This window comes from Cladophialophora psammophila, assembly GCF_000585535.1.
Source record: "Cladophialophora psammophila CBS 110553 chromosome Unknown aczJe-supercont1.13, whole genome shotgun sequence".
NCBI classification, from domain to species: Eukaryota; Fungi; Ascomycota; class Eurotiomycetes; order Chaetothyriales; family Herpotrichiellaceae; genus Cladophialophora; species Cladophialophora psammophila.
This window is the reverse complement of record NW_006912934.1, coordinates 919557-944258: the sequence shown is the minus strand read 5'-3', so window position 1 is coordinate 944258 and position 24702 is coordinate 919557. Positions and strand designations below refer to the sequence as shown.

At 52.8% G+C, this 24702-nt stretch overlaps 10 protein-coding genes across 10 annotated transcripts; 6 read left to right on the top strand and 4 right to left on the bottom strand.

Moving 5' to 3' along the window:
- Positions 1-302: 302 nt before the first annotated feature.
- A1O5_08462 (26S proteasome regulatory subunit N11) lies at positions 303-1334 on the top strand (the record flags this gene model as incomplete). The annotated part of the gene is made up of 1 exon (XM_007749044.1): positions 303-1334. The coding sequence occupies one exon, from the start codon at positions 303-305 to the stop codon at positions 1332-1334; it is 1032 nt and encodes a 343-aa protein (XP_007747234.1).
- A 197-nt stretch (positions 1335-1531) lies between these two features.
- Positions 1532-2341, bottom strand: A1O5_08461 (uncharacterized protein; the record flags this gene model as incomplete). The annotated part of the gene is made up of 1 exon (XM_007749043.1): positions 1532-2341. The coding sequence occupies one exon, from the start codon at positions 2339-2341 to the stop codon at positions 1532-1534; it is 810 nt and encodes a 269-aa protein (XP_007747233.1).
- Positions 2342-2951: 610 nt separating this feature from the next.
- A1O5_08460 (uncharacterized protein) lies at positions 2952-4780 on the top strand (the record flags this gene model as incomplete). The annotated part of the gene is made up of 2 exons (XM_007749042.1): positions 2952-4127; positions 4175-4780. The coding sequence occupies 2 exons, from the start codon at positions 2952-2954 to the stop codon at positions 4778-4780; spliced, it is 1782 nt and encodes a 593-aa protein (XP_007747232.1).
- Positions 4781-6179: 1399 nt separating this feature from the next.
- A1O5_08459 (uncharacterized protein) lies at positions 6180-9922 on the top strand (the record flags this gene model as incomplete). Its single annotated transcript, XM_007749041.1, has 2 exons — positions 6180-6436; positions 6502-9922. The coding sequence occupies 2 exons, from the start codon at positions 6180-6182 to the stop codon at positions 9920-9922; spliced, it is 3678 nt and encodes a 1225-aa protein (XP_007747231.1).
- A 942-nt stretch (positions 9923-10864) lies between these two features.
- A1O5_08458 (uncharacterized protein) lies at positions 10865-11815 on the top strand (the record flags this gene model as incomplete). The annotated part of the gene is made up of 1 exon (XM_007749040.1): positions 10865-11815. The coding sequence occupies one exon, from the start codon at positions 10865-10867 to the stop codon at positions 11813-11815; it is 951 nt and encodes a 316-aa protein (XP_007747230.1).
- A 575-nt stretch (positions 11816-12390) lies between these two features.
- A1O5_08457 (uncharacterized protein) lies at positions 12391-14883 on the bottom strand (the record flags this gene model as incomplete). Its single annotated transcript, XM_007749039.1, has 3 exons — positions 12391-13633; positions 13687-14812; positions 14877-14883. The coding sequence occupies 3 exons, from the start codon at positions 14881-14883 to the stop codon at positions 12391-12393; spliced, it is 2376 nt and encodes a 791-aa protein (XP_007747229.1).
- A 522-nt stretch (positions 14884-15405) lies between these two features.
- Positions 15406-16158, bottom strand: A1O5_08456 (uncharacterized protein; the record flags this gene model as incomplete). The annotated part of the gene is made up of 1 exon (XM_007749038.1): positions 15406-16158. The coding sequence occupies one exon, from the start codon at positions 16156-16158 to the stop codon at positions 15406-15408; it is 753 nt and encodes a 250-aa protein (XP_007747228.1).
- Positions 16159-16670: 512 nt separating this feature from the next.
- On the top strand, positions 16671-18147 carry A1O5_08455 (uncharacterized protein; the record flags this gene model as incomplete). Its single annotated transcript, XM_007749037.1, has 5 exons — positions 16671-17082; positions 17128-17468; positions 17502-17798; positions 17858-17919; positions 17973-18147. 5 exons carry the CDS (start codon positions 16671-16673, stop codon positions 18145-18147), a joined length of 1287 nt encoding a protein of 428 aa, XP_007747227.1.
- Positions 18148-18646: 499 nt separating this feature from the next.
- A1O5_08454 (uncharacterized protein) lies at positions 18647-20651 on the top strand (the record flags this gene model as incomplete). The annotated part of the gene is made up of 3 exons (XM_007749036.1): positions 18647-19785; positions 19858-19987; positions 20121-20651. 3 exons carry the CDS (start codon positions 18647-18649, stop codon positions 20649-20651), a joined length of 1800 nt encoding a protein of 599 aa, XP_007747226.1.
- A 948-nt stretch (positions 20652-21599) lies between these two features.
- Positions 21600-24490, bottom strand: A1O5_08453 (uncharacterized protein; the record flags this gene model as incomplete). The annotated part of the gene is made up of 2 exons (XM_007749035.1): positions 21600-23435; positions 23483-24490. 2 exons carry the CDS (start codon positions 24488-24490, stop codon positions 21600-21602), a joined length of 2844 nt encoding a protein of 947 aa, XP_007747225.1.
- Positions 24491-24702: the final 212 nt, after the last annotated feature.

The window sequence follows — 24702 nt, the reverse complement described above, 5'->3', positions numbered from 1 at the left end:
ACGCGCAGTTCGTGCTTGCCTTGCAGCTTTACATTTTCGCTTGAAAAGAGACAAGACACGGCCACATCGTACCTCTGCGTTGATCTCCCTCTGGAGAGTGCCATAGTTCACATTGATTCCAGCGATCCAGAGAACCTCTACCGTCTCGCTTCAGGGCTCTTTATTGTTCGGATTCCCGCCGGCGTGAACTGCCCGCCACAGATTGACCTCGATCTGAATTATCAATCTCGACATCTTCCCTCCTCCCTCCCTTTGCGTTTCTATCCTCTCCGCCTTCACATCTACTCGGCCCATCCGTCATTATGGACCGCTTTAATCGAATGCTCGCCGCCGCACACATGGGCGGCACCCAGACTGGACAGGATACAAACTTGGTCGATAACTCCGAGACCGTCTACATTTCCTCCCTCGCCCTCCTGAAGATGCTTCGCCACGGCAGGGCAGGTGTTCCAATGGAAGTTATGGGACTAATGCTCGGCGAATTTGTGGATGACTTCACTGTTCGAGTTGTCGACGTCTTTGCGATGCCGCAGTCAGGAACTTCGGTCACTGTCGAGTCCGTCGACCCGGTCTTTCAAACAAAGATGATGGATATGCTACGCCAGACAGGTCGGCCCGAGGTGGTGGTGGGTTGGTACCACTCCCACCCAGGGTTCGGATGCTGGTTGTCCTCAGTCGATATCAACACGCAACAATCATTCGAACAGCTGACGCCCCGCGCCGTGGCTGTTGTCATCGACCCCATCCAATCCGTCAAGGGCAAAGTCGTCATCGACGCATTCCGGCTTATTAACCCCCAAGCCATCATGATGGGCCAAGAGCCCCGGCAAACCACCTCGAATTTAGGTCATTTGAACAAACCCTCCATACAAGCGCTGATCCACGGCTTGAACAGACATTACTACAGCATCGGAATCCAATACCGCAAGACTGGCTTGGAAGAGAACATGCTCATGAACCTCCACAAGGAAGTCTGGACTGAAGGCCTCGAACTGCCCTCTAGTTTTGGCTCAGAACGCAAGAGAAACGAAGAGGGCCTTCAACAACTCGTCCAACTCGCAGAAGGGTACGAGAAACGTGTACGGGAGGAGAACGAATTAACTGCTGAACAACTGAAGACGAGATACGTGGGAAAAGTGGATCCGAAGAAACACATCGAAGATGTCGGGCAGAGGCTGATTGAAGATAACATCGTCGCCGTGAGCAGGCAAATGATCGACAAAGAAGCAAGCGTGGCGAAGAAGGCTGTGCAAGCAAACGGGAACGGCACAAACGGCACTCATCGGGACAGGATGGAGCAGAATGGAGACATGGAAGTGGATGAGGAGCTGTGAGCAGCGAGGGCATTAGGGCAGGCGCGGCTTGTAACTTGTATCTATCCATCAGGACATGCATGCACGGCGTTGGGCTACAGAAAGAACCAAGAGGTTCATCAGTGGTCTTTTGAATGAACCAGACACAATGGTGCCTGAAAGATCCACAAAGATCCACAAGAACTGTTACGTAGGTACTGTATTAATCTTGTTCTCAGCTACCAAAATGCCACTTTCACACCAGTCGGAGTGGGCATCGCTTTCGTTGGTCCTAATGTACATGTTTTTCCTTTTGCCTCTACTTCCTGGAGCAACCTCGAAACGAGTGGCCCGGTAGTGTCAATGCCCGGGTTCCCATTGATTTCAATATGGCTCAGATGCGGCATACACGCTAGGACATCTCGTAACAAGTCTCCGCAGAAATCAGTATAGAAGTCCAGGGAGACACGATATTTTTCAAACATCGGCAGGCTTGGATCAAGCTCGACGAAAATCTTCAGAGTGTTCACCGCGGAGAGCTTGGACAGGCGCTTTGCCAGTAGTTTACCTACGCGCCAGGTCTTGGGTGGGCTTGTCCAGCTTGAGCCGACCACCATTTCCAGCGAAGTCACCATGTCGCGATACATGGGGCGGAGCTCTTGTATGACCGGCGCAGGAGTAAAATCCTGGAGAGGAAAGATCCGGAAGCTCGACGTGCTGTAAAGTACGTAGGCGGCTTCGCGGTGCGTAAGCTTGTTGGCAAGCATGATACCTATGCGAGAAGGTCTCATCCGACCATGAATGACTCGGTAACCTGGCTTGCCAAACAAGACCAATTGGTAGATCCTGTTACGGATCTCCCCTGGTAGGTCGAGGAATGGGAAAGGGTCTCCTTCCAAAGAGACTGTTTCCAACGACTCCACGACAGAAACGAGCTCCGACGATATGGTCACGTTATGTTTGTCCCTCTTCGAAACATATCTCAGCTTCGTGCGATCTTGAGGGATCGGAAAGGCATTGACGAGACCTTCTTTCCATGACAGCGGCATCGGAGGTTGGACTCGGAGGGTAGCGAAGTAAGAACAAGATGAATGTTGATACGCGTGTAGTTCACCACTCTTGAGACGGCGACTTTCACACACTCATCGTGATGGTTTTGTGGAGGAAGAAAAGGGATGTCTCGTCCTTACGGGGCGACTGGAAGATCATGGGCTGGCCTCTCGTGCGCTCTTGAGGAGAACGATGGTTCTGGTTGCGAACTTTTTCTGCCCAGCTAATACAACTCCTCGAACATATGATATGTCTGTGGACGGCGAGTCAAAAATTCTGGGTGTAAATCAACTTTCTTTGTGGGAGAAGAAGAAGGGAAGAGAAAGAGGAGGAAGAAGAAGAAGAGGAGGAGTAAAGGTGCTGCGGAGTCAGTTACCGCGGTGGAGGCAACTGCGCCCGAAGACGCCAAGGACGAGAAGATGTATCGATGTCTAGACAAGCGATTCGGAGTCGAAAGAATTTCACCGGCAAATGCGCAGACGCAACCATCATCAGATTTCCACAACCCACCAAGAAACGCTTTTTACCGCCCACGGTAGCTGCAAGTATCTTTCAGCTCATCGACATCTCATGCCCATTTCCTCGCTTTGGGGATATGTCGATTGAGAGATGCTAAGACGTGCAGCATTGCCTCTCTTGAGGCCGCGACACATCCGGCCTCTAGTTCCGCAAGCATTGCCGCAGATTCAGTTGCGATGCTACTCCAAAGCAGATCGACCTACTAGGGACGCAGAATACAAGATTCCTGGAACATCAAAGGACTCGCTGCATCAAAAGGAACCCCTGCGAAAAGTCCCTTTGGTTCAACCTGCTCAGGCTCCGAAGGCCGAAACTCCCTCAGACTCCGCACCTACCAGTCCATCAGATTCGTCTCCGAAACAGCAGAGTCCTCCCCAATGTCCGCCCTTCGGTGCCGATCCCGCTCGAGATCTTGACGATGTCTCGGCATCGGTAGCCCAAGCAAGTAAAAGATCTTTGAGGGAAGAAGGACAACAGCGGGAATTGAAGGATGAGCCAGCTATAGCCCAACCAGAAAACGTTGCTGCAGAACAAGAGCAGGCAGCACAGGGCCAACCACAACAACCTCTACCCGACCTGACCAAGGGCATTCCGTCGACGTTGGACGCGGAGCTTCGTGCTGCCAGGTCGAAACAGACTCATCACCCCCCGAGCCTCAACATCACTGAAGACCCTTCGGAAGAGCTACCAAGCGGAGCGCGGGGACGAGATCGTGGCGACATCCCTCGGGAAGAATACGTCTCTTCCAGCGACCGGAAGAAGAATGCGGCATTCAGATACATGTACATTATCTTGGGGTTGGGCTCTGTTGGCTTCTCCGTCTACTTGGGGCGTAACTGGGAAAACGAAGAGGAGGAGAAGAAACACACTGATGCCCCGTCAGGTTGGGGCTTCAGACCTTTCTACAACAGAATTAGTGCTCGCCTGTCTTCAACACTGAGTTATTACCGAGATCCCGTCACGACGAAACTTCTGCCAGACGAGGACCCCGACCCCAATTTCCGCTACCCTTTTGTTCTCGTTATAAGCTTGGAGGACATGCTCGTCCATTCCGAGTGGACACGGGAGAAGGGCTGGCGGATAGCCAAGCGACCGGGAGTGGATTACTTTCTGCGATACCTCTCAAGCTACTATGAACTAGTCCTCTTTACCAGTCAGCCGATGGCAGTGGTGGAACAGGTGCTTCGAAAGTTGGATCCTTATTCCATGATTCGATGGCCCTTGTTTCGCGAAGCCACAGTATACAAGGACGGTGGTTATGTCAAGGTGAGTCAGCCAAATGCAGTGATGAAGGACGGCATTAATCGGTATAGGACCTGTCATATCTCAACCGAGACCTGAAGAAAGTGCTCATCATGGACACTGATCCTCATCACGTGAAACATCAGCCTGAGAACGCCATCATCCTGCCCAAGTGGAACGGCGACCCCAAAGACCAGACGCTGATTCAATTCATTCCGTTCCTGGAATATCTGGCCACAATGGGATTTGACGATGTACGAGAAGTCTTGAAGTCATTCGAAGGGGCCTATATACCTGCTGAGTTCGCCCGAAGAGAGAAGCTCCTTCGGGCCAAGTTCGAGGCCGAAGAAGCAGAAAAGCGCAAGAAGCGACCCAAAAAGAGTCTGGGAAAACTCTCGTCCATGCTGGGATTGTCGAGCCCTGAAGGAGCGCAGGGCTCCGATGAGGGGATGTCCGAGGGTAAGATGCTTTGGGATCAAATCAGGGAGCGCGGCCAAAGACAATACATGGAACTGGAGAAGAAAATTCAAGAGGAAGGTGCAAAGTTTCTAGCCGAACGAGAGGCGGAAGAGAAGCGATTCCAAGAAGAGGCGTACAACAGCATGAAGCCCAGTAATTGGTTTTCAGGCCTGTCGGGTGGCAAAAAGCCAGAGGAAGCAGAGCAGAAGGAAGCATGATTGAGCATGATTGACCTTCTCGACCGACCGAGCGAGACTGCAATTTGCAAGCCGTTGGGTTCTCCTGACGGGGGTTTTAGAATATTATTGTACAAACAATTGTGGAAATACTTGAGGCGAGGAAACAGCCGTGACAGTCGTGTCAGAGATATGAGATTGGGGCTTGGGGGGTCCAATTCAGAATATATCATCTCTCATCCTGTACTCCGTACAAATTTCGAGGTTGAGGCTTGGGCGTGTGAGATAGATTCCTAACGGTTAACGCGCGTTGTAGGTGGTGGCGAGGTGGGTATTTCCAGATACGAGATGTTCGGCGGAGAGTCAGTGTCGATGAGCGTCAGGCTGAAACTGCTGAATGGCCCGAAGCAGTAAATGATCCGGGCAGTGTTACTCTATCTAAGGGAGAGAGGAGAAAGCAGGGAGGAGGAGGATGAGGTAGATGGTGTTTGACGTGAATGCAACGATGGGGGCAGGTCACACTGCTCAGTCTGACGAGCTGTGTCTATGATCGCCTGGGGCATCCTCCATAGAAAGGTCCTGGGTCAGATTTGGCGAGTTGGATACAGACTCAGTAGTAGGTACTTTGTATTGTGGCTGGTGCAGGGGGTTGTGTGATGGTGAAGATGCATCTTTGTTTAACATTTTCTAAGAAAAGGTGCTGTTAACGCATGGCCTGCTGGACTAGGCTCGATGCGGAGGTTCTCCCTAAATGTCCAGGCACACATCTGATGGGTTTTGAGGGAAGTTAGGCGGTAAGCCTGCCTAGAACGGAGACCCAAAGGCCTAAGGGCCCTGCGATTGGTAGCTGGCCTCGCTAACAAACGTGCTGGCACTGCATCTAACAAACAATTCAGGTGGCTCCTAGAATAATAGGGGGGATCCCGTGGGGGTCGGAGGCACTGAGGTACCCGGAAGGTGCTCAGTAAACTGAATAATAGGCCCTCCGTAAGTGATCGTTCGGCATGGGCTTCCCAATATTAGGGCTGCTAACTGCTCGCAGCTTAGTTGGTTAGACTCGCTACTAGCTACTCGGTAGCCCTTCTGAGATTCCCTTTGCACGCTGACCACCCTGACCTCTCCCGAATCACCCATTCGCTTCTCATCAATCAGCTCTGATATTAACATCCCTTTACATCTCCATAGTACCACCCTCCATCATAACAGATCTCGACTTGATGCCATCTCTATGACTTGACGGATTGGGACAACACCTAGTATCAACATCTCGCATCTACCTCCCCAGTCGTCGGCGACCTAAGGGAAGGAAGCTTTCCTTCTTCCCCGTCGCGACCCGACGCGTTCATGGAGGCATGCAATATTGAGGCCACCATCATCATGTCATCTTCTTCGCGCCTTTATGTGTAGCACTGCCATCCACCTCTTCGACGGTCTGTCTGCAATGTCGCCGCAACCGATTGTGCATCCACCGCCCAACACCGGTTCCACCGTCTCGCACGAGGATGATATTCCGCCCCAGCCACTGGACCTGGACCTGGACGACCATGAGCCTAGCCGTGAGGCAGGCCTAGGTATATCCCAAACCAGTGACCCAGCTGCTGCCGACAACTGGCCCAAGTCTCCAGATACTATTGTCCCAAATCATGAGAGCAGGGATGCCGTTGCTTTTCACAAACTCCCCATCCAGGTACTGGAGAGGTACGCCACCCATAAATAGAATTGTGGTTAGTCTGATCTCCGACGGTTTTGCTAATTTGAACCAGAATACTGTGGAGGGTTGATGCCAACAGTTTTGCCTCGTTAGCCATCCTGAACAAGAACTGGTACAGGGCCGCCCAAAATCGAGAACTTTATGCTCATCATCTATCTCGTTGTCCGTCATATGCCTTGTCCAACACTGTCATCACCGGTCCGTTTAGGAAATTTGACCTGTACCGACTCAAGACAAAATTCGCAGCGGAGGTCCGGAGGAATCTGTTCGAGGCATACTTACGACCTCGCCAGACTCTCATCAATCTAATCTCTGTCAATGCGAGTTCCTCTGCCGCCTTGCCTGGGGCAGAAGCTTTCCGCTTCTCCTTCTCACCAAACGGCCAAACAATTCTCGCGCTCAGTTCGTCACGAATATACGTCATCGACGCAGTGACCGACCCTATCAGTGTGCGCCATGAGCTCAAGACGATGAGACGACCTCTGGCTGCTTCAGTTACTGACGATGGCACAACGTTAGCCGTCCTGTCCTCGAAGCATCAAGCGAACGTATATCAGTTGACACCAGAAGGGGTGAAGCATGTACAGGTTTTGATCATGGACAATCCGCCTAGGACAATTGCCTTGGCTCCCGAGGGTACGGTTCTGGCTGCCGCGTATGAAGGCGGGGTCGAAGTCTTTTCGCTTGCTGCGAATGCCCTTTCTACGGACCGAAGAGCTGTGCGAAGCGAAGGAGTTGATATGTTGAGCTTCTCCGGCGATGGATCGATGCTTGTGGGCAGCACCCAGAGTCTGGAAGAGCCTTCAGCGGTTGTCATTACTGCCCCTTTCTACACGGAAAACGATCTACCACCAAAGGAGGTTCACAGTCGCATGTGGACCACCCAGATTCTTTTCCCACAGATTAGCAGCATTTGCAGTCATGCAGAACTGTTACAGGGTCACACAGAAGGCGACGCGAACTGGCTTTTTGCTTATGATCATACCCTCATGTCGTACAGAGCCGTCCGCACTGATGACACTCGAACCGGCGTCGCCTACTTCTTAAATCCGACGACGAACAGACGATTCAGCTTGCCGGCGCCGTCAACTGCGCCCACTGCGACTGTGTGCGGGACTCTTGTCGTGGCTGGATTCGCTGGAAGTGGCCTGTGCATTTACGGTGTTCCCGAAAAGCTAGATTCCAGTCCGGATATGGGATCGGTCGTTGAGCGGCACGAACAGCGTCTGCAAGGAAGGGTGCCGCTCACCTCTGCGACAGGCCATATCGAACCTTTGATGGCGTATTCACCTTCAATATCTGGAAGCAGCGAAGATATTGAGGACGACTCGTTAGCCGCAAAGGTTGACTGGCGAGAAAGCCTGTTCGTCAAATGCCAACAGATTAAGACACTTGATGGTGCCACAGCGGCCAAGTGGGTGGAAAGGTGCGAAGATAGACCGTGTGCTTTCACAGGCAAGAGACTGGTAGTCGTTGCCCCCGGCGGCGTCGATCGGTTTATGGAAGAACTCGGAGACGAAAGCATGCCCGTTGATGGCTCACGCCTGTCTATACTCGATTTTGACTATTCGCCATCTCAAAGCGCAGATCGAGAACTGACGATCGAAGTGGGCGAAAAGGAGCCGGAGTTGCTCATAGAACAAATGGGTGATATGGATATTGAGGTGGCAATGGAAAGGAGGCGGACAGTGAGAGATCGCGCAAGAGGAGGGATGAGAGGAGGGTTGCGAGGCGGTCTCGGCCGCTCCATTACTACGGCCTCTGCGACACAGGGATCACGCTTGAGAAGTGTCTCCCAGGCTTCCTCGCCGTTGGATGTAGACGCACAAATTGCATTGGCCAACTCGACGCCCTTCCCTCCACCACAAGCCTCGCCGAACCTGCACAGATCTGCCACAGCTGCTGGTTTCTCGACGGCACGATATCCTCCTCGACCACCTCTGGCGCAGCAACAAGACGCTGCAAATGCCATCTATCACCGGCCGCCCGGGCAGCAGTTGGATGGTTGGGAATCGCCGCCTCCGCCATATACCACAGGATCCCCTCGCCTTCAATCCGGGATGACGCTAAGTTCACCTTTAGCCCAAACACGTCCAATGGGAGGAATGCCTATGCCATTAATAGGGATTCCTGAAAATGGTCGTACTCCGCAAGTGCATCCAGGCTTTGGACATGGCAATCCGATGAATTCACAGTTTACACAGCCTCTTCACTTGACACCTCAACCAATCCATGTGGTGCCGGAAAATGCTGCTCCAAGGCAAGCTGTCGGTCAGTATAGTGCGTCGGCCCCACCAAATGATCAATCATATGCTCCAGTACCTGAGCCGTATCACCGTGCAAGCCCGGTTTCTCAGATACATCCAGCAAATGCGCCGTTGGCCCCTTCGGCATCTGGAGACTCGTCGAGACCGGTGTCGCATGAAGGTCAAGCATCCCCTTATCAACAGACTCCGGTCTCTCAGCGACCACAGACGGCTGAACGTCCGTCCCCTCTGAACACCGCACAGCATGTGCAGAATCTCTCCGATATGGCTCCAGCGCACAAGCCATCGTCGTCGGGGTCTGTCACACTGACCGGAGCAAATCTGCAGGCTCGGCTCAATCACCCTGTCCCGCCAACCCCGAGTTCTCTAGATGAAATGCGTTTATCACAGGCTTACGAACCTGCCAATCAGCCCGTTGCGTCGCAACCCGCACCTCCGCCCGTCGTTCAGGCCAATGGGCCTTACAATATTGTTCCTCCGACAGCTGATCAAATGGCCAACCTTAATCGTCGAGTCTCCTATACCACACGAAAGCCGGTTCCACAAATCGCCACCCATGGGTCCATCAATCAAAACACTGCGCCACGCAACGTTAGCGATAGTACCGGCGTGCCTCCCTCGCCACCGCGAGGCGCATGGGGTGCCGCTGGAGTGCCAGGATCTCCGTCCTTCAACAAGGCGATCAGTACGCCTAACGGACTGACGAGGAATAACTCCAAGGGCAGCGGCCATTCAATTCCAATTTCTGCATCTACGCCGAATCTCCATGCGCCGCCGGCGGTTCAGGCCCAACGACCGCGAATGGGCAGACTCGACACCATTGATAGCGTATCCAGCTCATACGGACCAGGTGAGCCGGGGTCGGGATCGCATAGTTTTGCGCAAGGGATGGCCCCCCCTATGCCGCATCCGCAACAAAATCCATATCTAATATCGCAGAGCCAACCGGGACCGCAACAGCTATATCAACAAATGCCAACCCATCAAACTCGAGTCTGGGCTGGAAGTGGCTTCAGTCCAATCGAAAACGGCAATAGACGGGTGTTATCAGACCCCACCTCAGCAGAATTGGGCAAGAAGAAAAAAGGGAAGAGGAAGAAAGGCGATGAGGTCTCTAGAAGTCAAACGCCCATGCCAACGAGTTCGGCGGGCGTCAAGGAGGGAGGAGGCGGTGGAAAGAAGGGGGGGAGATGTGTGGTCATGTGAGGTCCGCACAGGTGTCGAAAGAAGCCAAAAAGGAAACCAAAAAAGGGTGAAGGGATGCACGGGAAACTGCACCGAGAAGAGTTGGTAAGTTTCTTCGGTCATCTCTGTCTGACGACGGCCATGATCTCACTAGTTCGACATGGGAGCGACATGTGGATGGAATATGAGGGCAAAAGAAATGGGGATTTTCAAATGGATTTCAATGGCCTTGTATACGGCACAAGGTTATCTTTTGTGTTATACCAGGTTCGCAGCCATATTTTGCAATGGTCTGATTGATTTTGGGGGGCATAAGATGGGATATGCATGGCGAACAAATCTGTTCTAGCGAGAGTTGTCAGATATCTGGTCTCGATTTGGGGTGAAGTTCATTCGTTTTGTTCTACCGAGGGGGCGGAGTACATCCTGCGATCATGCCGGATATAAAACTCCCATAACCCCTCGGTGCTGCAGCAGCTAAGATACAAAATACGAGCATGTACGAAAGAGCAGACAGGGACCCCTCCCCCAAAAGCCGGCCGCCTAAAAGTTTCCCGGGCTCCATGTCTCAATGGCCTGTCGGCAATTGAAAAGCAAAAAAGACGACATCGGCCAAACTCCGCATCTTTGCGGCGAGAGGGCCGATCTGCGCCGTCGATATCGTCGTCATATTTAGATCATTTTCTCTCGATGTCTCAACAATAGGTACTCACCACACCACCAACCACAAAAGTGCTGGGCGAGGGAGCAAGGCAAAGAAAACAATTGACTTGAGAAAGACTGCGGACAACAAAGCATCACAGTGAGGGGTGTTTTTGTTTGATTCTTATTTTCGTTTTTTTTTTTCTTCTTCTCTTGATTATTATATTCATTCTCCGGGAGCGAGAGTTGGGGGGAGACTCGATTGAGGATTCCTTTTCAAAAGAGCAAGAGCAAGCACGCCGAGCGGCAGCCTTTGACAAGATGAAGCTCCTCTACCCGACGTCGCTGGTTTTGAACGTGCAAGAGCTGGAGGGCTTCTCGGTGTCGCTGCACGCGTACGATGTGAAGAAGGAGATCCCCTCGGACCTGCTCGACGCCGAGATGATGGTGACATGGACCAACTCGCCCACGAACCTCAAGCACGCGGTACAGAACATGAAATCTCTAAAATGGATCCAGTCGCTGGCCGCGGGGCCCAACGACGTCCTGTCCGCGGGCTTCGACCCGGCAAAAGTCACCATCACGACGGGCTCGGGATTGCACGACCGCACCGTGGCCGAGCACACGCTGGGCCTCTTGCTGGTGGGCGCGCGCAAGTTCTACGAGATGCGCGACTTCCAGATGCGCGATCCGCCCGTGTGGCCGGCGCATCTGGGCGGGCCGCAGCCCGACAGGCCCAAGGGGCAATTCACGACGCTGCGCGACGCCAACGTCCTGATCTGGGGCTTCGGAAACATCGCAAAGACACTGACGCCCATGCTGCGCCTCCTAGGCGCCAACGTTCGGGGCGTCGCGCGGAGCGCCGGCGTGCGTGACGGCGTCGAGGTGCACAGCGAAGACAGCCTGCCGACCCTGCTCAAGGAGACGGACGCGCTGGTGATGATCCTGCCTGGCAGTGCGAGCACCAAGCACGCGCTCAACGCGGACCGGCTGGCCCTTTTGCCGAACCACGCCTGGGTGATCAATGTCGGCCGTGGCACCTCCATCGACGAGGACGCCCTGTTCACGGCCCTCACGACCAAAACCATCGGCGGTGCCGCGCTCGACGTCTTCGAGACCGAGCCCCTGCCCCAGGACAGCAAGCTGTGGCACGCCCCCAACTGCGTCGTCAGCCCGCACGCCGCCGGCGGAAGGCCGCAGGACGCCGAAAAGCTAATCGCTACTAACTTGAGACGCTTTCTGGCCGGCCAGGAGCTGAAGAATGTCATCTAGATTTGGGCGCGGCTGTGGCTTGTCGGAGGAGAAGGAGGAAATCCTGCCAAGTCAGAGGCACGGAAAGTTGAATAAATCGAGAAAACTTCGACATCTATAGAAGAGGGTAGACCTGGCTTAAAACCCCCCCCCGACTGATGGCTCGGGGCGGGGTAACCCAAGCTTCCCCTGCACTGCACAGATGACAGAGGCTGCCACGAAGGAATTAGAATTGCTCCGTAAGGGGATTACTGCTGTTGAAAATCCCCCAATACACAACTGCCTCTATAGCAACTTATCCCCCTACGTGCCTTCAATGTATGTACGTGTTGTCCACTAACAGTATAAGCTGAATTCAATCTCTAAAATCCCACCGCTTGCTCAAAGTACTGCCCAGTACAATGAAGCCGAAAAGAAAAGACAACAAAGGTATTTTCGAACGGCGTACCAGAAATGTAATGTACGTCTGAGTCCCAGACTTAAGAACCAAATCACTCGAATCCAGACGCGATGGAGCCCCTAGCTCCGGCCGAATCAGGGCACATTTCAGACGAACCGAAGATGCAGTGGATCCCTAGTAGGCTCAGGCGACCTATTCAATTGTCCGCTCTGGCGTCGGTTTGGACGCTCGGCCCAGGCGCACCGAGGCTCGCTGACCTACGCCTCTGCAAGGCGTCTCTCGAAGTCATTGCGGATGTCTGCGTTCTCGAGAGCATTAACCCAGGGGAATGGAAGCTCGAAGTTCTCTTGTGAGCATCCTCTTCCTCAGCCCACGCAAGGCTTTCGTCTGGAAGGAGGACAGCACGGTCGATGCTGACTGGGAGTCCGCGGTGTCGGCCTCGAAGCATGACTGCGCACAGGATGAGTTTGCTCGCGAGATGCCACGTGCCGCAGAAGCTGTAGTCAGCCCAAGGCACGCCCACACTTATGCCCACACAGCCGTACCCACTGACCACCTCGAAGATGATATTGAACGTCGAGAAAACGACAGGGTCACGCTCAAACTGGCCTGTCTCGATGGCCGTGATGGCGAAGATGGCGAGAGCGATCCACCATAAGTCGTGGCCTAATTGTGAACGTAATTGGAGTCTGACAAAATCCTGTCGATTCCAGGCAGAAGTGCTACGGGGTTGGCCACCATGGGTCATTGTGATGGTCCGCCGGAGACCACTCAGGAACCCTCCTTTCTTGTCCTCCCCTGCAGCACCGTTGTTTTCCTCGTATACCGGGAGTTCGTCTGCGAAGATGCCCAACGATCTCTCTTCGTAGACATTCGTGTTCCGGATTGTCATGGTGACTGGAAAGGCGCTCAAGTACATCATGAGAACGTAGAGCACCAGCAACCCGGATCTCAGACCTGATATGGAGACGACATAGAAACCGCCGCTCCTCACAGCGAACGCTTGGAATAATCCGGCCACAATTCGAAAGCCCGGGGGGAGCGAATCAACCACTGGATTTCCAATATTAAGTAATTCGAACGCAACCCAATCAACAGCATTCAGAACAACAACCGAGGCAAATAACCACCATGTGGCCACGCTGGGGAACAAGTTCGTGTAGACTCTTCGTGGATGGTCAAGGCAGAATTGAATGGTGCGTCTTCGTCTCTGCCAGTCTGGTGAAGAAGAGTGTTCTGGAATCAGCTTTTTGAATGTCCACAAAATGCCTCGCAGAAAAGGCGGGAACAAAGTATTCCCTGCCAGAATGAGCAGACTAAGCGTCAGAAGGCAGTAGTAACTCCTGTTCAAAGCGACTGCGTTGGCATCCAGGAGGGCCATGCCACTGTTGTTGAACGCGCTGATCGCAAAAAAGGCGCCGGTCCAGAAAGGGTCGAGGCTATGTCAAAAATAAGCTTATTTTCTGTCCTCTCGGGGCCTCGGATCGCTTACCCATTTCTCCGCGTCATATTCGGACGGTTGGCGGTAATCCAAGCGCCAACACCGATGGCACCTAACAGCTGGAATAGCACGAAATAGGTGGGCACGAGCCAGGAAAGCAGGCTAATCGCGTCATACTCAATGCCTCCCAACATTTTCCTCTCCCTTTCGCTAAGATGATGAAACTGTGAGTTCCTTCCAAGATATCCATGGAGAGTGTCAAGATATTTGTTAAGCTGGTTCGATAGCGGACTGGAGGATAGGAGATCGTCCTCAATGGCTGAATCTGGCACTGAAGAGTCGAATCCTAAGGGTTGGGCGTTGCGCGGATGATTGTCGAGTGTTCGAGCACCAACACCCCTTCCCTCAAAGAAACTTGGACTGCGCCGAATATTTCGGGACCGGGTCTCAGCCAGTTCACTAGGTGGATGCTGGTCTATGAACCTGATGTGGTTTGCGGTTGGGTCACTGGAAGTGGTCCTATTGACAGCAGAAACAGTCCCATTCGCTGCTGAATTTCGCCGCGTACCAGCTCCGCTTCCCGCCGTTCGTTCACGTTCTCGCGACTTAGACGAAGTCTTCTGTTCATCCTCCTCGGAAGCAGCCAGTATGGGGCGTCCACGTACGGCGCCGGAAGCTACGGCGGCCTCCCGCTCGCTGCCGTTGACATGGTCTCTTCTCGACAATGAAAAGGTAAGTGTCCGAGGCCTGAGGAGCCGTCTTCTTACGCGTCGTTCGGCAAGTTCGGCAAATTTCTTCTCAAATGCTCGTTTCCTTATGTGGAGGATGGAAGAGGAGACAAAAATTGCTGAGCCTATGATGATGAGAAGGAATAGCATGACTTGCTGCCAAGTATTCAACGTCGAGAGATTGACCGTATTTAATCCGGCCTCTGTCATGGCTGAAACGCAAAGAAACAGACTGTCAATATACGTCACGGATTTTGCCGGGGTGGATGAGCCCCAGAAAATGAGGCTGGACATCAGACAGGTGACGATGAAGTAGAAGTAGTGCCATTGAATAAAGGAGAACTCGGAGAATGGGTGTTGGACAAGCTTGCGGCAGAAAGCAGCGACCAGCTGGACGATACTCTGTTTCTTGGGCCCGTCGAGCTCGGCTTCGTGGGACGAGGGCGGTTCTGTGGTAAAAGGGGGTCAGCAAGTCCGGAAAAGGCAGGGAGATCCGGACACAAAAGTGCTTACTTTCCATGATGTCTGGCAGGGGCAATTCCGCCATTGAAATTCAAGATATCCCCGAATCGGGATCGCGGTTATTGTCATAACGCATTGTCAAGTTGAATTGAAGGGTAGGAGAGCAGATAACCGACAAGAACACAGCGATGGTGGCGATGGCTGACACGAAAGGATGGACCGAAGGAAGGGGAAGGAAGTTGAGGATGCAGGGCGGAAATCACGGAGAAGGTACCTGCCAAGGCCAAGACCAACAAAGCAGCCGCTATTCCCGGCCCGACCGGCAGACGCCGGGCGTCAAATCAAGCTTGGTTGACAGGGCGGGGTACCGATTCCAGCCCCGTACAAACCCCCCTCCCCGGTCTCCCCTCCGCGAACCCGATAATTAGAGAGCATGAGTGCCTACATGTACTTGCTAGGTAGGGATTTATTGGGAGAAGCCTCGCAGCACCAGGATGACTGCTATATCCACTGCGCCCTTGACCAAAGATCCAGCCTCGGCGTCATCTTGTCCCCTTGTTGTCCTCTCAGAACCATCCCCTCAATGCTTGCCTCCACCCTTCTTCTCCGCCTCCATCCTCTTCACCACCCTATCGAACCTCGTAAGACACCCGACTCCCTCAAGAAGACAGTCAAGCACCCAGCACCACCACGTCACCGACCCCCATTCAACCCAATGTCGTCTCAACCTCTTCTGAATAAACCACATTGCCTCACCGCAGTGCACAGTAACCATCACACCCAGCACTGCTGGTGCTAGCGTATAGCTCAGTTTGGCCAACCAAGGCGCCACACCACCAAGACTCCATAGTTTGGAGATCCATGACCCGGACTCCAGTCTCAGTAACTCACGAAAAGGGAATGTTGTGAAAATCAACACACAAAGCCCGCACAGCATCCACTGCCACGCCCGATCGGGTGGCACGTACCTCTCCACCACAACATCCGACAAATCTAATTGCTTAAGGCACAGCTCATGCATAGTGACAAGTCTCTCTCTGGCTTCCATGAGGCTTTTCATCGGCGGCTCAAGTTGGATGACGTGACGTCCAAAACTGGATGAGATGATCATGTGCTCTGTTGTGATGTCCAGCATTTGAGCCGAGACAGTGCCGGGCGAAGGGACGTGGGAGTGTTGTTGTAGGTAGAGGCGCAGGGAGAGCTGGTGGTCTGCGTTCATGTGGGTGAGAATGCGCGTTTTCATGGCCGAGGAGTCTGGAGGTCCGCGCGCTGTTGTTTTGGGCATCGCCGAGGGCATGTCGGTGGCAGCTAGAGGAGTGGTGGTGGTGGACATTGTGGCCTGATATATCTAACGGGGTTTGTGTGTGAGACTGCTGTCTAGGTCGTGCTTCTATTGCGATATCGACAGTAATATTGATTGTAATGAACCGCTCAGTCAGTGAACGGACGCCGTATCAGTGTTTGTACCCTTACGACAAATGATAGACTTATCCGTGCGAAATCAAGCGGACTGCGAATCTGATATCTGAGAAGCAAAGGGCAGGCTCTGTCTGTCTGTGCCGAAGTGAGTGATGGATTGAAGGCGGTCGAGCTTGGTCAACAATTGAAGGTGTCGAAAGAAGGCGGTCAGCCCAACCCTTTTCGGGACTAGCGGCCAAGCCTTCCTTAAACTCCAATCCTAGCACTAACAAATAGCCTTCGAAAGCATCTTGAGCATCCTACGACCTCGACAAAATCCCATCACATACCGAGTCATCAGGACATGTGTTTCCAAGGTCCCCTCGGTCTCCAAAGTGCTGCAGATGCTCCCCAATACACTCCATCTTTCTCAGGGTACTTGTCTCTATGCACCCGCTTCAGTGGTCACAAGCAACGAAAAGGCTTCCACCGTGCTGGGTCCACGCCATTGATCTGTTTGATTGCGTCATCCAAGTCGTCGATATAAACCGCCTTTTTCATGCTGATGCTGAATACTATCTGGATCGCAACATCGATTCGGCAGCAGCCGCGGTTGCAACTGCGCGCCAGCCTGACATTGAGTACACCCCTGACTACAACAAGTATACAGCGCGAATTAAGCGCAGACTTGAAACTGAGGAAACTCTTGCCACTAAAAACCTGCCTGCAGGCTTCACACGACAGTTGAAGTCAGAATTAGTGTGGGAGGGAGGCTCCATTGCAAATGATTTCGATTGGAACTTTATCCTGAGCCCCGAACATATTGAGGAACTTGAACACGCCCTTGCACACTTTAAATGTTAGTCGATCTGATGCCTAGGGCCTGGTACTGATCTTGATATAGCGTTGAATACGCCTCCGGGCTACATTGACGAAACAACTTTCCCTTTACCGAAACTACACTTTGCTCTTCGTGATATCTCACGAGAACTGCATTTCGGCCATGGCTTCAAAGTTATCAGGGGTAATCCTGTCACACGATATTCTCGGGAGGACAACATCATTCTTTCTGCTGACCTTTCATCGCATAATGCTTCTCTTAGGGCACGCCAAGACAGTCGGTACAATGGTGAGCCGGCAGATGTAGTCCTCAGTCACATCAAAGACCTTAGCGCAAGCAAAGAAAAGACAGCATTGGCCCCCCCGCTTACACGGCTGACAAGCAAGTGTTCCACACCGACAGTGGTGATATTGTCTCATTGTTTTGCTTGAACCCAGCCGCTGACGGGGGCAAAAGTCGACTGTGCAAGCACTTGGCGAGTCTACAATGAATTGGCAGCAACCAGGCCAGATCTCATTGAGACGCTATCACAAGACTGGATCGCTGACAACTTTGGGAACTCTGAGCAGCCCTATGCGACCAAGCCCCTCCTGTTTCATCAACCGGCCACGGCAAAGATCCCCGAGCGTGTGGTACTGCAGTATGCTCGAAGATACTTCACGGGATTTGGTCCCCTGCCTCATTCAACGGCAATCCCTCCGATCACAGAAACACAGGCTGAAGCGCTGGATGCGGTACATTTCCTCGGAGAGCGCTTCAATTGGATTTGGATTTCCAACAAGGCGATATCCAGTACGTGAATAATTTGGCAGTTTTCCACGCGCGTGATGGTTTCAAGGACACGCCGGAGCGGCAGTAAGTCTCATTGATTGATTTCCGGAGGTCCCCGTGCTAACAGCTGCTGGCAGACGCCACCTCGTTCGCCTCTGGCTTCGGGACCCAGAGTATTGTTGGGAAACACCGAGTGCTTTGACATCCAAATGGGCGCAGTTGTACCATGGTGTGGCCACAGATAGGCAGGTCTTCCCATTGGAGCCGTATGTGCGAAGCGCTAGTAATGGATCTCTGAAGGCCGCTCAATAGAACATCGCTCATTGATTCCTCCAGCACATGGCAATCGACGATGCCACGATCCCAGGACAACTTTGGCAGAGAGAATAGAGAATTTCCACATCTATCGCTCCGTTAGCGAGTCGGATTCCTGTAGAGGTGTAGATGTGCATCCATAGTTTCGGCTATGCGAGAGTAGGGATATCAGTTTTCGGCATATTGCACCATTTGCTACGTTGAGCACGTCGATATAGCACATGTCGATGAATGCCGAGATTGACGATTGCTGCAGGGACCCATTGGGTCGTCAAACGACGCCATACCCCTTGCAAAGCACGACAATCATGCATGAGTTGTACTGTCGATGATACCCTGTGGCGGTTGATTGCTTTCTGCATATCGCCATGCAATTGCGCAAGTACCTTCGAGCAAGAGTTCGTCTATATAAAGTGCCTGCAGAGGATTCTTCCCACGGCCAAGTAACGGCAAGTACAATCCAGCTGTCGGAGGATATATATGAGCTCTCGAGGCCATGGTCTCATTGAAGTGGAGGAAGCGAGCAGACTCGCCGACTCCTGTTCACGGTCAGAACGATCTCGTTGCCACTACCTTTCTCGCAGAAGGCAACCTCAAGTACGCGGTCGAAAAGGGTGAGAACAGCAACGAGCCTTCTTACCAGGAAGTATCTGGCGCGCCGGTCGAGACCCGTTCACCTCTAGGCTATCATGTCGGCAATGTCACCATTCTGTTCCTTAACCTATCGAAGATGGTCGGTACTGGCGTCTACTCAACACCGGCTTCCATTCTCAAGGGTACAGGCAGCGTCGGCTTTGCTCTGATCTACTGGTTTATCGGCTTCCTCATTGCTGGGGCTTCTCTATCCGTCTACCTGGAGTTCGCCAGCTATTTTCCAAACCGCTCGGGCAGTGAAGTCGTCTATCTGGAACAGGCCTTCCCACGTCCGCGGTACCTTTTCCCTGTCACCTTTGCGATTCAGTCCGTGTTGCTCTCGTTCAGCGCCTCGAATGCGATTGTCCTCGCACAGTACCTGTACCGGATCAGTGGCTCCACTCCAACGGCCTGGGCACTAAAAGGCGGCGCTGTGGCAGGATACACTTTGGCTTTCCTCTTTGTGGCCTTCTCAACTCGCTGGTCTTACCGTGTCTCAAACGCTATTGGTCTCGTCAAGCTGTTAACGTTGATCTTTGTTGCCATCACCGGCCTGGTCGTCCTCGGTGGAAATGTCTCCCGCGTCCCAGATCCCCACGCCAACTTTCGCAACGCATTCTCTGGATTTGAAGGCACATCAGCTTCGGCGTACGGCGTGACGAACGCCCTGGTGAAGATCATCTTCTCTTACGCAGGCTACGAGAATGCCTTCAATGTCGTGAATGAGGTCAAGAATCCTGTCCGCTCTATTCGCAATTCGGGTGGCCTGTCACTCCTCATTGTGGCGACGCTCTATGTGCTGGCCAATGTCGCATATTTCTCCGCGGTGCCCAAGGAAGAATTGGTCAAGTCATCGCAGGTCGCAGCCAGTCTATTCTTCCAACATGTCTTTGGGTCGAGCGGAGCTGTCCGAGGTCTCAATTTTCTGATCGCATTGAGCGCATTTGGCAATCTGGTGGCGGTGTTGTTGGGCCAGTCGAGACTGATCAGAGAGTGTGGTCGGTATGTTCACTCCTCGCCGGGCCTCCTCTTACAGGCACAAAGGTCGCTCCAGCTCCTGACTTAGTTATCTAGCCAAGGCACTCTTCCGTTTCCCAATTTCTGGGTCAGCACTCGACCCTTCGGCACTCCCCTGGGCCCTTACTTCGTTAAATGGGCGCTGACAATGCTCATGATCCTCGCGCCCCCCGCAGGCGATGCTTTTGTAAGCAACAACACCCTTCCATCACTATTACATATCTGAGAGCTCAAGGAGAAGTCGGGGAGTTTAGGGGGGCACATCGACCGTTGATTGACTGAACTGGCTGACTGAGCCATGGCTGAACATGGCTTTTTAGAACTTCGTCGTCGACCTCGCCAACTACCCTGCCTCGTTCTTCAACTTCCTCATGGCGGTCGGGATCTACTTTGTGCGGCACCAGCGCAGGCGCCTCAACGTGCCTCCGCCGTCAAAGGCATACCGCTTCCGCTCATGGCACGTCGCCGTCGTATTCACCATCGCCGTCAACCTATACATGCTAATCATGCCGTGGTATCCGCCGACGGGCGGCGCGACGGGAGGGGATGTCAGTTTCTGGTACGCGACCTACGTCGTGACGGGCATCGGCATCCTCGTCGCCTGTGCCGTCTATTACGTGCTCTGGGTGCACGTAGTGCCGCGCTGGAGAGGCTACCGGGTCAGACACGAGAAGGTGCTCCTGGACGGCGGCGAGGTCACGCACAAGCTCGTCAAGGTTCCGCTGGACAGGCTGGAGGCTTGGGACAGAGAGCACGATGCGCAGGGAAGGAAGTTGGGCTCTTCCGAGGGCCGTAACGACGACGACGACGTCGTCGACGTGCACCATCGTTTTGAAGAGAAGAAATTTTGACGGTCCCCTATATCGCTTATCAGCTTCCGCTCTCTCTATCTCCAGGAACGAGCCTCATAAACGGCTAGCTCGCTCGCCGTCTCAACTTCCTTCCTTGCCACATAGTATTTACAGAGTACTGTGCCTGAAATAATACATAGCCTCTATCAGCGCCCTCAAAAAGAGCGCTTGGCCTTTCTATCCTATTATAGGCTACACGCACTGCACAGAATAGATATACTGAAATATAAGGGAGGTTCATGGAAAGCTAAGCAGGTGCTTCCTGTTAAACTAAAAAGGTTGGGAAGTCACGTGATCCAGCCCAGCCACCCAGTACTGCCTATATAGTCTACCGTAGTCCCCGTACTGAATAACGGGGGACAACCTTTTGATCAATCAACACTTCCAGATGCTGGCAATGAGGAGCTCGTTCAAGTCGTTGCACCATGAGCTTTTATTGTACGTATCAATAAAGGTTGAACACATCAGTTCGGAAGCATTCAGCATTATATCCTCTCCCGGCAACAAAAGAGATGCTGATAATATATTGCCAATTTCTGACAACAGCTATCGATAAAGATATCGAGTAAGTTCACTTCCATCCACCAGTGCTACCTCTTGTCCTCTACAGGGCTTCAATATCCTCACTCGCTACGGTGGCGCTGTTCTTCTGTACTCCCTCTCATTTCCTTGTTTTTAACCATATCCAACATCATAACCCATCACATCATAGCTCGTCTCAGTGTACTCCTGACCCTGTCCCAGGGGGTATAATCAGTCGCCCCAGTATGTCAATGTCTTCGCTAGGGCGTATAGATGCCTGTATGAGAATGAGACGCTGCTTGGTTAAATTGACCTAGGTCATTTGTGGTGAGCAGGCACGAGAGACTTCTCAGGTTCGGAAAATTTGCCTCTCTGTGGAAGACTCAATCCGTCCAACGTTCCGTGGTCCAGACTGTCGCTCTTGCTTCAACCATTCACTATGGTCTCGCCATGGACGGCATGTGCAAACAACAATAGCTCTGCATTTTGCGGGTTTGCCGAGTTTGCAGCATGCGTCTCACGCCAATCTAATAAAGCTTCATGGACTGCTTCGTCACTGTCGATAAGAATGAAATCGCCGTCCTCATCACGGTAACGCAATCGAACTGATCCGGAGGCGATGGAATGATTTGTGAACCGTGCTAGCTTTGCGTCGATCCGATCTGCCAATGATCTGAACTGAATGTTGCTGGCGATGATCATCGAGACATAATTTTCATCGAAGCAAACCTTGGCTTTGAGTTGACTTGGAATGTATGGCTCACCGTCACTTGAAGGCGATGATACCGGGGGTGAGAAGGCCCGACCTTGTGATAGGGATGATGCATGTCCAGGTCGCCGGGGATCATGCCCATAAGACTGGTCATAACTATAACCATGACTTGGCATGGCAGGCCGCGGCGCAGACGGTAGCCCGAATTGTTGATGTGGAGTACTTCCCCGTGACGGAGGGGCATTGTTAGGTGAATTGCTTTGACTCCTGCTCGGAGGGGCCATCTGTTTGGCCATGTGGGCGGGGATAGGGGGCACGTTGGGGACATGCTCGGCCGCAGTATATTTGCGGCCCTGTTGGACCATGGGGTGCACGTCGGGACTGCTTGCGGATCGCATGCGAGGTACTCCCATACCTGGACCCGACGATTGTCCCCGACTTCGACCGTTAGCCAGGTATGGATTTCCACTTGTCTGACCATTGGGGTTTCGAGCCATGGCGGGAGCAGTGTTTCGATGTGACTCTGGAGGGTGCATGCCGCCGCTAACTGGCGTAGTTCCTCTTTGATATCCCGCAAATGCGGATTGTGAACTCGACCGAGCAGACATTGATGACCCGGGGGGCGTATCCCGGTCAATGGGAGAAAAGTATGAGCCGCCATTAAATTCCTGCGGGGACGCCAGAGGGAGACCTCGAGTATTCAAGGAAAGAGCCCCAATTTCCCCAGCTGGCACTCGCATGCGGTTCGCCGACATCTGAGGGCCACTGCCTCCACTGCCTCCCGTGGCGGAACGCGACCGAAGACTGGTGCTTGAGGCGTTTCTGCTCATGCTGAACTCGGAGTAACCGTTTGCATCAGTCCCGCCATAGGTTGTGCCGGAGAGTCTGTTGTAGTCGTCGTCCTCGTCCTGTGCAAGGTACGGGTTTTCTAGATTCGCCCCTTGCAAGGAAAGAAGATGGGTTTCAGATATGCCTCTTGTCTTGGACTCCAGCATGCAAGCCGATCGTTGAGTCTCGATCAAGTTATGCCATTTTTGCAGGGTGTCGTCGTTCTTGAATTTGATATTGAACGTCTCAATGCCTGACTCGCCTTTCCATGAAATCTGCAGGGAATAATTCCCGGGACTTGTCTGGGGGATGACCTGGGTGACGTTGGCAAAATAGATCCGTCCTTTCAAGTTCATCTTGGGCTTGCCGCGTAGGCTGAGCGCCGGCTTGTTGTTCGCCAGCCTGTTCTTCGGTTTATTGGCATTCACATCCTTGCACATGACCAGAATCCGGCTGAAGAGGTAGATGTGATATTCTTTCTCATCCGATCGGATGGCGCTTTCTTTCATGACATTGAACGTTCCAAGCAGAAGAAGTTCACCGAGAGCCGAAATTTGCAATTGCTTCCAGTCATCTATCCGCTCTTGCAAGTCTTGTAGGGCGTCGTCTCGCGTTTCCTTGTCGATAGAAGCATCCGCTTGCATGAGCACATCTTGAATGATGGCAATTGCACTTGTCAGATCCGATTTCAGAGTCGGGTCTTCAATCTGATTAAGCAGGTCCTAAGCCAGTCAGCAATGAACCACCAGGTCATTTAGATAGTACCTACTTTCAGCAACAGCGGATATTTCGTCAACCTCTGGAAGGGCTTGAGGAGAAATCCGTTGAGGATTGTCGGATTCGCAAGCATCTGCTGCGTCAGAGGTGATCTTGCAGTTGCAACCATCTTGTCCCATTCCTGTTGGCAAGTGGCTTCACATCTCCTCTGATTGGCGATGAACGGCTCGTACTGTCTGAAAGGATCTCGGTAGTGAACAAAGAGTTTGCCCCAATTCTGTTGCTCTTCCGGCATTTCATTTTGTTGCTCAATGCGAATCAAGAATCGTTGCGCAAAGTCCAATAGATTGTTGAGGTTGAGGAAAATGTTGTGGATGGCGTCCCCGGTTAGGGCGCCTACTTCTTCCAGTTCCTTCTTCAACGCCTGCAGATTTTGCAAATGGTGGACATACTGTCTTTCCGTCTCCACGAGTTCTCTCAAAATATATTGTCGCCGCGTCATTGTCTTGGGGGTCTGCTCTGGAGCGTTCGAACCGGCATCCGTCCCGTCACGAGAATCTTCACTGTCCGTTGACGGATGGAGTTTGCCACTCAGTCTCAATATATCCAGCACGCGGTTCACCAGTTTTGTGACCTTCACAAATCCAGTGGTATTGTCACTATACAGATCGGTCACAGTGAAGGTGTCGGCCGCGGGAATGTTCATCTGCTGCATGCATGATTTGATGAACAGAAATGCTGCCTCTTTCCCTACTCTGTCCGGCCGGCTCGTGTCAACGGTAAGGTCGCCTTCTTCTGGGTTGGAAGCATTATAAATAGTGAGCAGCGGCAAGCCGCTCCGGAAACACTGCCATAGAGAAGACACTGGGTCTGTCGAACCATCTGCCTCCCGCTCTTCCATCTCCTCGAGATACGGGCGAAAGCCTGGCACGCCGGACAAGCGCCGCCGCAATTTGATACATATTTGGTAGAGCGATTCTCCGTCTCTTACGTTTATGATGTTGTTCTTGTCCAACATTGGCCCATGGTCACCATTCATTGCCGGCGGAGACGCCAGCATATTCGCTGAAGCACTTTGTCTCGCTGAAATTGTGATGGGTTGGGAGTAGGTTCAAAGGTAAGGTTGTCAGCGCATTGATCGAGCAAATTATCTAGTTATAGCGGACTCGATCAGTCGATATCGCAGAGAAGGCAAAAGGGGGGACGCCGTCAGTCGAGGGAGTGCAAGAATGCCTGGAAGGCGTGTGGCAAAGTTGGGGCTAGAGACCGTGG